The 13,024-nt window shown below is 38.3% G+C and overlaps 1 protein-coding gene across 6 annotated transcripts in view; it reads left to right on the forward strand.

Moving 5' to 3' along the window:
• The first annotated feature begins 1,009 nt into the window (after positions 1-1,009).
• DLG1 (discs large MAGUK scaffold protein 1) overlaps positions 1,010-13,024 on the forward strand; it is a 270,885-nt gene continuing 258,870 nt past the window's right edge. For 2 of the 6 annotated variants that reach the window (XM_060150350.1, XM_060150351.1), the window contains exons 1-3: positions 1,010-1,361; positions 1,818-1,867; positions 2,866-2,997. In XM_060150350.1, coding sequence (XP_060006333.1) covers positions 1,849-1,867; positions 2,866-2,997 — 151 coding nt within the window. In that variant the 5' untranslated portion in view covers positions 1,010-1,361; positions 1,818-1,848. Of the gene's footprint in view, positions 1,362-1,417; positions 1,498-1,817; positions 1,868-2,865; positions 2,998-13,024 lie in introns of those variants that run through there. The other 4 variants (XM_060150347.1, XM_060150348.1, XM_060150349.1 and 1 more) reach the window with 4 other exon arrangements.

Here is a 13,024-nt window from a genome sequence, read left to right on the forward strand (position 1 = left end):
AGTTCTTAAAGGAGCAGCCAGAGCTTGGGTAATACCTGGAGCTGTTGACTGGGCGGGGGTTGCAGGCAAGGGGGAATGAATGAGTGAGTAAAAGAGGGAACCAACTTTCTCTTCCCATCCTTAAATGCATTCATACTTGGAATTAATCACTTAGACTTAAAAAATTCTCTAGTGAAACCCTCAAACTCTTATCAAATTAACTCATCTCCCTATTTTACCTACCCTTTTTTAATTCAATCCCCCCAAAACTTTTTACTGAGGGGCTAATAGTAACTTTTAAAATATTAGTACAAAGTGTAAGAGTGCAGAGACGGCACCCCTCCCCCCACCCGCCCAAACGCCTCCCTTTTCCCTCCTCCCAGGCTCCGCCCTTTCCCGCCCCCTATTTTGGGTGGTGCTGATGATTCCTCCCGGAGAACGCTTTTCCAGGTTGGGGATCCACCCTCGGGGGCGCCAGGCACGTGTTTAGTTAGGTTAAAGGGTGTCTCGGAATGTGTGTCCTGGATCTGGCGTAGGTGAAGTCACGTCTCTCTTCCGACACCCTCACCCTTCCCGGCCTGGTGCGTTACTCCCTCAGAATCGCGGGACACACCGGTGGGCTAGGGCGAGGTAAACGCGGGCTCTTCCAGGGCCCCCCCGGGCCACCTGTAGAGTCTGTGTGTCAACTCCTTTGTCCTCAGAGTCACTTCGGTGGCCGCCCCTTTAAGTGAGGAAGTGCACTTAGATGCTCCCCAGGTCCCCTTTTGCTTTCCCCAGCTCCCTCCTGGCCTTCCTCCCCCCCCAACCAAAGGTAGCAGCGCTGGGAGCCCGGGGCTCGGCGCAAGCCGCCTCCTCACTTCCCATTGGCTGCGAGCGCCGGGAAAGCGGTCACGTGGGAGCGCGGCAGTCCAGATCCAGGGCCGCCATCTTGGCGGAAAGTTTGGGGGGAGAGCGGTTGGGGGCGCGGAAGGAGGCGAGGTTCTGGGGGTGGGGCGGCTAAGAGCGGAGAGGGCGAGCGGGCTAGCGGGCAGCGGCGAATGTAGAGGCGGCGGCGGCGGCGGCCGAGGAGGAGGAAGAGGCAACGGGGGTGCGGCCGCTGAGGGGAGCTCCTCCCCCGTTCCCTCACCCCCCTCTGCTCAGCTCCGCGAGCCCCGGGCGGGGCGGGGGGACGTGGAGCGGGGCAGGGCTGGGGAGCCGCCCCGAGACCGCCCGGGGCGCACCCCAGCTCAGAGCGCACGGCACTCGTTGGAACTTTGTGGCCGCGCCGCAGGTGTGGGGGCCCGCGGAGGTGTGCATGTGGGGCGCGAGGGCGTCGCGGAGAGCGGCCGCTGCCCTGTCCGGCCCTCGCTGGAGTAGCTCGGAGGAAGCGAGCAAGGAGACAGGCAAGCGAGAGGAGGGGGCCCGAGCAGGGCGGGGTGATCAGTCCAGCTGATCCCTTCTCCCAGTGCGCTACAGCCTCTGCTGGCTTGGGGGCCAAGGGTCGGAGAGCCTCTGCAGCCCCCCAGTAGTAGGTGGGGGGTATGTATACTTATGCCGGGGGAGGCTGGCCCCATGTCCAGGCATTTAGTGCCCTTTGGAGAGGGGGCAGCTTTCGAGGAGAATTTGGCATCTTGCTTCTGTTTGCTCTTAACATTTGCAGGGCAACCCAACCTTAGGTAAAAGCTTTCTGGATTGACACTGCTGGATTGTGCGGCTCTTCCTTTCACTTGGGAAAACTTTGCCAGGGGGGCTTTTCAAATAGGGCTAGGAGTTTTTCGATTTGAGAGTTAGGGGGAAATGCTAGTTTAACCTCGATTCTATTCTAAATTTAGTTTCCTTTATGTTTTGTGTTCTTAAAGGTGTGTGCCCTCTTCCTGATTCTGGAGAAAAATGCCGGTCCGGAAGCAAGGTGAGAATTTATGTCGGAACTCTTCTGTGGGTGTCTTTTGCTTTTCTGTATGTCTGTTTTGTGATTGCTATGTTTTAAAGATGTTTGTGTAACTCTGATGAGACAGCACAGCCCTAACCTTACTACTTAGGGAATCTAAGCCTCATATCATTCAGACGATGGAAACACCTAAATGTTTGTCAAGCTTTTTTCCTTGACATCTCTCTGGTGACTGGAGAGGCAATTAACATTTTCCCTCTGAAATGTCTTTTTAAAAATTCTGTATTGGTGTTTTAATATTTCATTTTATCATTCTTACCAAACACTTTTGTGAGCGAATGTGGGATACTGGCTAAGAACTAGTAGTTTTGAAGCACGTAATATTTGAATTATAATGACAAATTGTAGATATTCTGCTTTTGTATGTCAGATCAGCTGAAACAGTGTTACTAATACTTTGATCAGATGATCACTAGTACACGTTTATTACAAACTGCTCACCTTCCTTTATTGTAACATGTTGAACATTTTTTGGATCATTCTAGGGAATATATATATGTGTACATGAACATAGTGGCATGGATTGACTTGGAGGATGTTGGGAATTGTTTAGGTGCCTTGCAGAATCATTTGCTGCATAGCTAATTTGTAATACTTTCTTGTAAATATATAATTTTTAAAAAACTTTTTATTCTTTTGGCTGTTTGGGTCTTCATTCCTGTGGGCGGGCTTTCTCTAGTTGCAGAGACGGGGGCTGCTCATTGCGGTGGCTTCTCTTGTTGAGTTGCATGGGCTCTAGGCGTGCAGGCTTCAGTAGTTGTGGCACGCAGGCTCACTGGTTGTGGCTTGTGGGCTCTAGAGCGCAGGCTCAGTAGTTGTGGTGCACGGACTTAGTTGCACTGCAGCATGTGGGATCTTCCCGGACCAGGTATCGAACCCGTGTCCCCTGCATTGGCAGGCGGATTCTTAACCACTGTGCCGCCAGGGAAGTCCCTAATCAGACTCTTTTTTCTTTTCAGATACCCAGAGAGCATTGCACCTTTTGGAAGGTTATCGTTCGAAACTAAGCCAAACAGAAGACAGACAGCTCAGAAGTTCCATAGAACGGGTTATTAACATATTTCAGAGCAACCTCTTTCAGGCTTTAATAGGTGGGAATTAAAACTTTATTTGTGACCATTATGTGTCAGATAGGCGTAATGCTGCTCTAAATTCATTTATTTTAAACTTCAGAGAGTGATATACTTGGTTCTCTGTGAGGCATTCAATAACTTGAACATCCAGTGAGTGGTGTATTTTGATACTTAGGCCAATATTCTTTCCAAAAGTATCTAATAACCAAAAAAACTTTCAGTATGATTATTTCAGTGGTCTTTGATAACAGAGTTTAACATCCTAACATTAAAAGATGAAGAAGTTGCAAAAATGTTTCAGGATCCAAAAAGTAATGACTGAATAACTGTTAGCTTGTTTCTGTATTTGACTTGCTATTTCTCTGGAATCCCTGAAAATGTTTGAGGATTTCTGCTATGTTTAAGAACATTCATTCCCTTAATATAGACCTCTGTTTAAACTTGGTATTTGTGAAGTCAGAATTTTAGACCTGGAAAATGATTTTACAGATGATCTTGTCTAATCTTATTTTACAGACAAGAATATTGAAACAATTTTATTCTTAACTGTAACTTAAATTTGATGTGGTGCATTGTTTTAAAGGAGAATTGAACACATACATAGTCAAGAGTGCTGAATTCTACTCCTGACAGTGCCATTGATTGAATGATATGGTACAAGTCATTTAATCTTTTCTAAGTCACTATTAGCTGTAGCATGTGGGTGCAATGGAACAGTGGTTTTTAAGCCTTTTTCTAAAAAGTAGCTAGGCCCCTTTTTAATGCAAAATCTTATATTTTGTACATAATCCCCAATATATAAAACAGGATGCTCTGTCTCTGGCCCTCTTCTCTAGGTATCTTGAAAAGTATACAAACCAGTGAACTAGAAAAATTGTCCCTTTCAATTCTAAGAATAAAATGTGTTTTTATTTGTCATTGGCTATATAACGTATTAAAGTAAGACATATATTTCATTGTATTACAACTTTTTCCTCAGTAACTTCAAAGTAGTTACAGCCTTATATCTATCTATTGATGGAGTAACTTTTGATGTGGCTTGAGGGCTACTTTCAAGTTAATGTATCCTGTCAAATAACTAATTGGTAAATTGATACTATACTAAATTAGTTTTAGAATTAAAGAAGATTTTGAAGAAGATCACTCAATACATCTGAATAATTTTTTTAAATTTAGCATTATTATAGACTTTTGAAAATATATACAACAAAAGAGAGAACAGTATAATGAACTAGTATGCATCTGTCACCCATCTTGAAAGATTACCAGCATTTTGCCTTTTTTGTTTAAACTGATGGACATTTTTTACATTTGGATTTCTAAGCTCTGAGGTTTAAGGTCCAAATGGATGATCAAATTGGATTCCTCTGAAAAAACAAAAAAAGAAGGGAAAAATCAGTTTTAGTTGTTTGGTTTTCTAAATCACCATTAAACCTAGGAGTGTTTTATTTAGTAGGGTCACTGTTTAGAGAAAAATAGTATGACTTCTATGTCTTCTTGTACATTTGGACATAGATGGAGTCCTCTGTGTGGAATCTGCGACTTAAGAAAATTAAATGGTTAGTGAAGTAACCAAACAGAACCTACACTTAGATTTCTCCATAGATTGGAGGTAGATTTACTATGTTTAAGGTTTTTTTTTTTTAATGTATTCTGCCTCGCCTATTTTGAATGTATTTATTCTTATGCATAATTGAATTCTGATAGAGTTAATTTTCTAATTGTGAGTTATATTTGTGAATCTTCTTTGTCCTGTATAAGTTTATTGGTTGTGAATTTACTTTGATATTTAGATTTGCTTATATTTTAAGATTTTATAGAATGTGGGATCAGATTTTGGTGTAAGAAAAGTAATAATTAGGAATTTTGAAATGGGTAAATTTAGTAGAGATTTTTTGTGTTTCCATACTGTAGTTGAATTAATTGTTGACACTGCTAAATTAATAAATGCATTTTTTGGTGCATGCTTAAGTTGGGTTAATGTATTAATCTTTATTCCTTTTTTTGAAAATTTTTAGGTCAGTAAGATTTTTTTTGCTTTGCAGCTGTACCATTGGTTTTGAAACAGTGTGGTAATGTACTTTAATCCTGTAAATTACCCTAAGCTAAACTAGAGTCCACTGTGTTCATAGTGTGTACTGAAAAATTCTGTGTTAACTGTTTTCCTTTAGTAGGTAGCACTCTATTCTGTAAGGTGATACCTGTGGACCATTGGATTAAAGGAGACATGGGGTCTTGACCTCTAATTGTTTGAAAGTCCTATGGTGCTTAGGTTTTTGACTTCTAGAGTTTGGAAATCATTTCCTTAGGCTATAGTGAATTATCTAGTTACTTCTTTGGACTTGCACTCTGCAGCGGTTATTTATTGATTGATTTCTTGAATTGGTAGTTTGTATCGGCTGTTTTCATGCATTAAAAAAAACTTAGTGTGAGGCCCTGGGGGTTTGGTGTTATAGAAGTGTTGATTTTTTTCCCCCCTCCCTCTGTAGTTGATATATTATTAAGATTAGGTTTCTGGTACCTTTGGGTTATTCAGAGGAACAGCATGCACATATTGCACTACATCTGTTCTAAGATACCAGTTTTTAAAAATTTTGGTATCTCTGAATTTGGGGTGCATTTTTTAACGGATATATATTGGCATTGGTTTTACATTCTTAGTGGCATGTGAAATAATGGTGCATTTTACAGTTGATATCCTCCATATCAATATCCTCAATTCAGTGAAATATGGCAATCATTGTTCTTGCCCTGATATTGGTAGCATCCTTGAAGGATGGCTTGAAGATTTAAAAATTATTGAAAACAGAAAAGTTTTTATTAACTTCTGAGTTTCAGCTAAGTTGTTTCTTTAAAGGTGAATATTTAAATTATAGCTTAAAAAAAAGTCCATGAACTATACATTTGTTTAAAATTTATTCCCAAAACATCTGGTGATTATTTTTGTATAAATGGGAGATAAAGTCTGCCTAATTTTAATCCCTGATTTAGGTGAGCAGGTTGAAAACTAAATATATTTGATTTTTGTATTCTCATTTTGTGTACTTATATTTGAAAATTTTGTGAGTAAAATAGACTGGATATGGTTTGATAACAGTCAAAGCTCTGCTCTCCAGGTCCATAGTGGTTTGAGGTCATTTCTGATTCTTGCGTTTGTCTGGGATCTGAGAGGACCTCGGTAGTCCTCAAAGATTTCGTACCAGTCTAGACCCTTGGGTTTACTTACGGAATAAGAGAATTCATCTACTTTCCTTGTGCACAGGAGCAAAACCTGGTCTCAAGAACAGGCTGGCTTTAGAGACTTTAGTGAGTGAGTCATTTGATTTGTATTTTGTCTGCGATAAATAGCAAGCTTATTTTAATGCACTATTTTATTTCTGCAGATATTCAGAATGAAGGTGATTATGTAATAAAACTGTCCATTTCTGAGATTTTTTTAGCATCTAATTCATTTATTGCTGCTTTATTAACTAACAGTTTCACTTGCCCTTGTAAACATGGTGAAGGACATTTTAAGTTTGGAGATACTGAGTATCAAGTGTGACTTTTTTATTTTAATTGTAAAAAAACATAAAATCTATCATCTTAACCATTTTTAAATGTACCAGTCAGTAGTGTTAAGTACAGTCATATTGTTGTGAAACAATTCAGAACTTTTTCATCTTGCAAAACTGAAACTCGATACCTATGAAACAACAACTCCCCTTTTCCTCCTCCCTCCAGCCCTTGGTAACCACCATTCCACTTTCTGTATCTATGATTTTGACTACTGTAAATACCTCATATAAGGGAAATCATAAAGTATTTGTCTTTTTGTGACTGGTTTATTTACTTAGCATAATGTCCTCAAGGTTCATTCATGTTGTAGCATGTGATAGGACTCCCTTGCTTATTAAGGCTGAGTTATATTCTTGTGTGTTGGGGTATATGTATATAAATGTGTGTGTGTGTCAAAGTTTTGTTTATCCATTCCTCCATTGATAGACATTTGCGTTCTACGTCTTGACTATTGTGAACAGTGTGGCTCTGAATGTGAGTGTGCAAGTGTCTCTGAGAACCTGCTTTCAGTTCCTTTGAATGTACACCCAGAAGTGGGATTGTGGGATCATATGACAGTTACATGTAAAATGTTTAAAGAACCACCATAATGTTTTCTGTAGAGATTGCACCATTTTATAATCCCACCAATGGTGCAGAAGGGTTCTAATTTCTCCACAGCCTTGTCAACACTTGTTATTTTCAGTTTTTTTGATAGTAGCCATACTAATGGATGTGAGAGTATGACTCCTTTTTAAGTATGTAAGAAGTAATAATGGCTAACATTTATTGAACACTTTCTCTGTGCTAATAAAAGTATCTCGTTTAGTCATCATAATCCTGTGAGGCATATATTCACTAATGAGGTGATTATACTATTTTATAGATTAGAAAAAAGAGGAAATGAGAGATTATGCAGCTTGCCCAAGGACTCTCACATAGTAAATTGTGGAGCCAGAAATTGGACTCAACTAATCTGAGTCCAGAGCCTCTTTTCACCTTCAACCATTAGGGTGTTCTTTATCATAAGTTGAGTATTTTAATATGAATAGCCTATGACTGTTAGTCATATAGTATTTAAAGCATTGGAATAATTTATTTTGGACACTGGCCTGACATTTTTTTCTCTTTCTAGTGTGTGAAACAATAAATTGTAAGACAATCAAATTATAATACATACTTTAAAATTTTATGTACTTCCTCTTTGGGAATCGAAATGGCTTTTTATTTTATTTTATTTTTTGCGGTACGCGGGCCTCTCACTGTTGTGGCCTCTCCTTTTGCGGAGCACAGGCTCTGGACGCGCAGGCTCAGCGGCCATGGCTCACGGGCCCAGCCCTCCGCGGCATGTGGGATCTTGCCGGACTGGGGCATGAACCCGTGTCCCCTGCATCGGCAGGCGGACTCTCAACCACTGCACCACCAGGGAAGCCCCCGAAATGGCTTTTTAAATGTACGTTGGTTTAGACAAAAGCCTGAGTAGGTTTGACTATTGTGTATTTTAATTTATAAGAACATTGTTCTTAAATAGAGTGATAAAGAACACTGACAATATGTTTAACATAGATCTTGATCTGTAGGGTGAGTGTTTTTTTTTTTTCCTTGCGGTACACGGGCCTATCACTGTTGTGGCCTCTCCCGCTGCGGAGCACAGGCTCCGGACGCGCAGGCTCAGTGGCCATGGCTCACGGGCCCAGCCGCTCCGCGGCATGTGGGATCTTCCCAGACCAGGGCATGAACCCGTGTCCCCTGCATCGGCAGGTGGACTCTCAACCGCCGCGCCACCAGGGAAGCCCGATCAGTGTTTTTAAAACGTGGTTTTTAAAATAGTTTTTACTTTGAAGGAGAATGTTTATAATGATGGAATTTACACACTTTGAAAGGTATTTACATAGTTATCGAGGTTTACAAACTTCCAGCTATAATGGTAAAATGTCAAAGTTCCTTAGCTTTTTTGTTTATTATTGGTCCCAGTGATGTTATTTTTTAGTCTGTTGGTAACTTTGTGCACCTGCATGTGTGTGTGTGTGTGTGTGTGTGTGTGTGTGTGTGTAACTTTGTAGGCTAGGTTTGAGAAAGGAAAGCATTTATAACAGGATATGGATCAGACTGTTGACTAAAAATTATGGAATTTGAGGAAAATTTTATTAACTTTTCTGTTGGTGGTTTTGATTGAATAGGATTGTTATTTATTTGTTAATAGTTTTACTTACTCCTGCTTTGAAGCAGTGCTTTGATTATGCTGAATCTGGTTGAATTCTCTTTAGAACCTTGCAATCACAGAGCTGTAAAAGCATCTGTAAATATTCTAGTCTAAACTATTTCATCTATGTAGGGATAAATTTTTTCCTACTAAAATTTTCCTTTTCAAATTATTTTTCCAGTACGCTATCCAGGTACTGCATTTAGTTGTTATGTCTCTTTAGTCTCCTTTAATCTGGGCACATTTCCACAACCTTTGCTTTTTATGACATTGACGTATTTGAAGAATACAGTTCCCCTCTGCTCTTATTTTTTTATATATAATGTTTCTCATTTTAGGTTTGTCTGATATTTGCTTGTGATTAGACTCAGGTTATGTATTCTGTATGGTTCTGTACATCCAGAGGTACATGATGTCTTCTGCCCTTCATTGGTAATGTTAATTTTAATCACCCAGTTAAGGTGTTGTCTGATTTCTCTGTAGTTACTTTTTTCCCCTTTGCAACTTACAAGCAATATGTGGGGGAGACACTAACACCTTGCATGTACCCTGTTCTTTAGCAAAATTTCCATCTAGACTTAGCATCCATTGATGATGCTTGCCTGAATCCGTTTTTACTATGTTGAAAATGACAGTTGAATAATTATATATATATTTTTAACACCAGCACTTTTCTACAGTTACCAGCTAACACTTGGCATTTTACTGTAATTAAGAGCACTCCTCTCCCGTTTATCTATCTAGCTACTTACCTAGCTAGCTACCTAGCTATCATATTTCTTTCAGTGGTGGATAATTTATTACCATCCTTAATGATTTTGGTGTTCAGATTGTCTCAGATTTGCCTAGTAGGAGGCTTCTCAAGCTTGCTCTTATGGCATGCCCTCATTTTTTTTTTTTTAGCACTTTCTTACTTTTTGGCATAACAAGATGTTCCAGGTTCATCTTGTACATATCCTGCTCCAGCCTTAGGATCAACCATTTCTTTGAGAAGCTCTGTTTCCTTTTGATACATACCTTGTTTTAAGGAATACCGTGTGGCTGTTAGTCATATAGTATTTAAAGTGTTGGAATAATTTATTTTGGATACTGGCTTGACATTTTTTCTCTTTCTAGTATGTGAAACAACAAATTATAATACATACTTTAAAATTTTATATATTTTTCTCTTTGGGAGTCAAAATGGCTTTTTAAATCCATGTTGGTTTAGATGAAAGCAGCGTATCTGTGCCTCAGTAGGTTTGACTATTGTGTATTTTAGTTTATAAAAACATTGTACTTTTAGTTAATTAACTGATAAAATTTTTCCCTCTGAAATGGCACAGTTATATTTCATTGTTTTTTAGTTTTCTAGTTGCCTTCTCTCTAACCCTCCAAAATGGAATTTATAAACATTTAAGGTCAGATACATGTACTTTATATAAAATATTATAAGCAAGAAAATTATCACACCAACACCTGCTACTTCTTCCATAGGGTGAATATCCTTCTCGAATGCTATTCTTATGTATGTATACACACTTTCATTTTACAAAACAAACTCGCTACACAAAACATAGTATAATTGTTTCTACAATTCAGTGGGAATTGATACTTAAAATCAGTGTATAAAGTGAAAAATATCAAATTAAAATTATCCTTAAAAATCCTTCAGGAGTTTAACACTGTCTCTCATTAACTACAATACAGTTGTTTTTCCCTGTAGTGGAAAGAAATCATTGATTTCAGCCAAGAAAAATCTTTTTTTGGCTGCCGTCAGGTCTTCATTGTGGCAGGCGTGATCTTTCGTTTGTGGTGTGCGGGCTTCTCTCTAGTTGAGGCACATGTGCTCCATAATTGTGGTGCGCGGGCTTAGTTGCCCCGCCGCCATGTGGGTTCTTAGCTCCCCGACCAGGGATCCATCCCACGTCCCCTGCATGGGAAGGTGAATTCTTAACCACTGGACCACCAGGGAAGTCCTGAAATCATTGTTTCTTCAGTTGATCAACAGATGAAGTAGTTGGCTTGTGTTTAAGTGACCTCTTGTATTAAAAGCACATAATTCTAGAATCACATTCAGCACAGTGAGATATAGAGAGATGCTATGAAAATGGAGACTACCTGAGGGAACAGTCTCCTCCCTTCTCATTTTTTATTTGCTGACATTTACTTACTAGGTGGACTGATAGGTAGAATTGCCCTTTTTTTGGTGGAAAGAGGTGCTATGGTTGAATTTGCTTAAGTGTATACAGTGTGACTTCTCTGTGCTATACATTTTAACTATTTTTATCCCACAAAATTTATCATTATGTACCTTTCCGTATCAATGGATTTGTACCATTTAAAGACTGTATTTCACTGTATAGATTTATTGTAGTTTTATTAATGATTTCCTAGGAGCATTTAGGTATATAATTTTTCTGAATTATAAACAACATTGCATTTGTATATTCCTCTTTGTTCTGCATCCTTGATGATGTCCTTTGGGTAAGTTCCTAGAATTGAATTGCTTAGTAAAAGGGGATGTGCAATTTAAAAAGGCTTTTGATGTAGTTTTTAAAATTACTGTCAGAAATGTTATATCAATTTAAGTTTTTAGATATTATGTGGAAGAATGACTAATTTATTATACCTTAAGCTATGGAGTATTATCTATCTTTTTAATATTTTCTATTCTGATATGTGGAATACACCTTCAATCATTTTGATGTTTTATTATGTATTTCTTTGAATAAATAAATAGCCAACGATGTAAGAATTTTCTTACATTGTTGTTTATTTTAATTTCTATGAATTATTTGTTCATGTCATTTGCCCCTCCAACCACTTTTTATTTGTTTGTTTTATGAGTTTAATAACAAAAACAAATTAATAAAATACATAAAAATGAAACACTAATATCAATAATCACCATTTATATAAGTGTTATAGTTAGAAAAACATGAGGAATTTGTCAAATATTTTAATCCTCACTTTTTTTTTTCATTTTTTTCTTAGAGGTATAAAATCTACATTAGAGATACCAATTCTGTCTGCCTTGCAAGTTGCAAATAGCTTCCATTGTTTGTCATTTGTTTTTAAAATTTAATTAAAAAAACACATATATGGTTAGATTTATCAATTTTGTTGTGCTTTTACCCGTGGTATTATGCTTAGAAAGCCTTTCCTATCCCTGAGATTATAAAAAATCTTTACTATATTCAAATTCTGTCATGGCTTCTTTTTTTAACATTTAAATCCTTAATACATTTGGAAATTATTTTGAAATACAGTATGCGATTGCTTGTTTCTGTAATATAAATTCATTATTATGCTCCCTTAAACATTTAAAAAAATTATTAGACTTTTAACTTTTTCAGCAGTTTCAGGTTTACAGAAAATTGAGTGGAAAGCAGAGAGTTCCCATATCCTTACCACCCCACACTCCTGTTTCTCCTCTTATTGATGTCTTCATTAGTGTGGTATATTTGTTAGTTGATAAGCCAGTATTAATATATTGTTATTAACTAAAGTCCGTAGTTTACTAGGGTTCACTCTTTGCATTATACATCGATAAACTTGACATATACATTTGTTGCTTTGACAAATGTATCCACTATTACAGTATCATACAGAATAGTTACACTCTCCTAAAAATCTGTGTTCCACATAATCATCCCTTCCCTCCCTACCCCCAAACCCCTGGCAACCACTGATCTTTCTGCTGTCTCTTGCTCCACCTGTTCATCTCTTTCTCCCTCCTCCCGATTCCCTGGCAACCAGTGATCTTTTTATTGTCTCTGTAGTTTTGCCTTTTCCAGAATGTTATATAGTTGGAATCACAAGTGTGTGCCCTTTCAGATTGTTTCTTTCACTTAGCAATATGCATTTAAGGTTTCTCCATGTCTTTTCATGACTTGATAGCTCATATCTGTTTCAATTTAAGTTTTTAAAGACTTTATTTTTTAGAACAGTTATAGATTCACAGCAAAATTGAGAGGAAGGTACAGAGATTTCCCATATACCCCCTGTCCCCACACATACATAGACTGTCTTATTATCAGCATCTCCACCAGATTGGTGCATTTGTCACAATTGATGAACCTACATGAGCACATCATTATCACCCAAAGTCTATAGTTTTACCTTAGTGTTCACCCTTGGGGTTGTACATTCTATAGGTTTGGACAAATGTATCATGACATATGTCTACCGTTATAGATTTATATTTGTATATATCCACCACACTATACAGAATAGTTTTACTGCCCTAAAAATCCTTTGTACTCTACCTATTCATGTCTCTTCTACCTCCAGCCCCTGGCAATCACTAATCTTTTTACTGTC

This window comes from Lagenorhynchus albirostris, chromosome 5 (assembly GCF_949774975.1).
Source record: "Lagenorhynchus albirostris chromosome 5, mLagAlb1.1, whole genome shotgun sequence".
NCBI lineage: Eukaryota > Metazoa > Chordata > Mammalia > Artiodactyla > Delphinidae > Lagenorhynchus > Lagenorhynchus albirostris.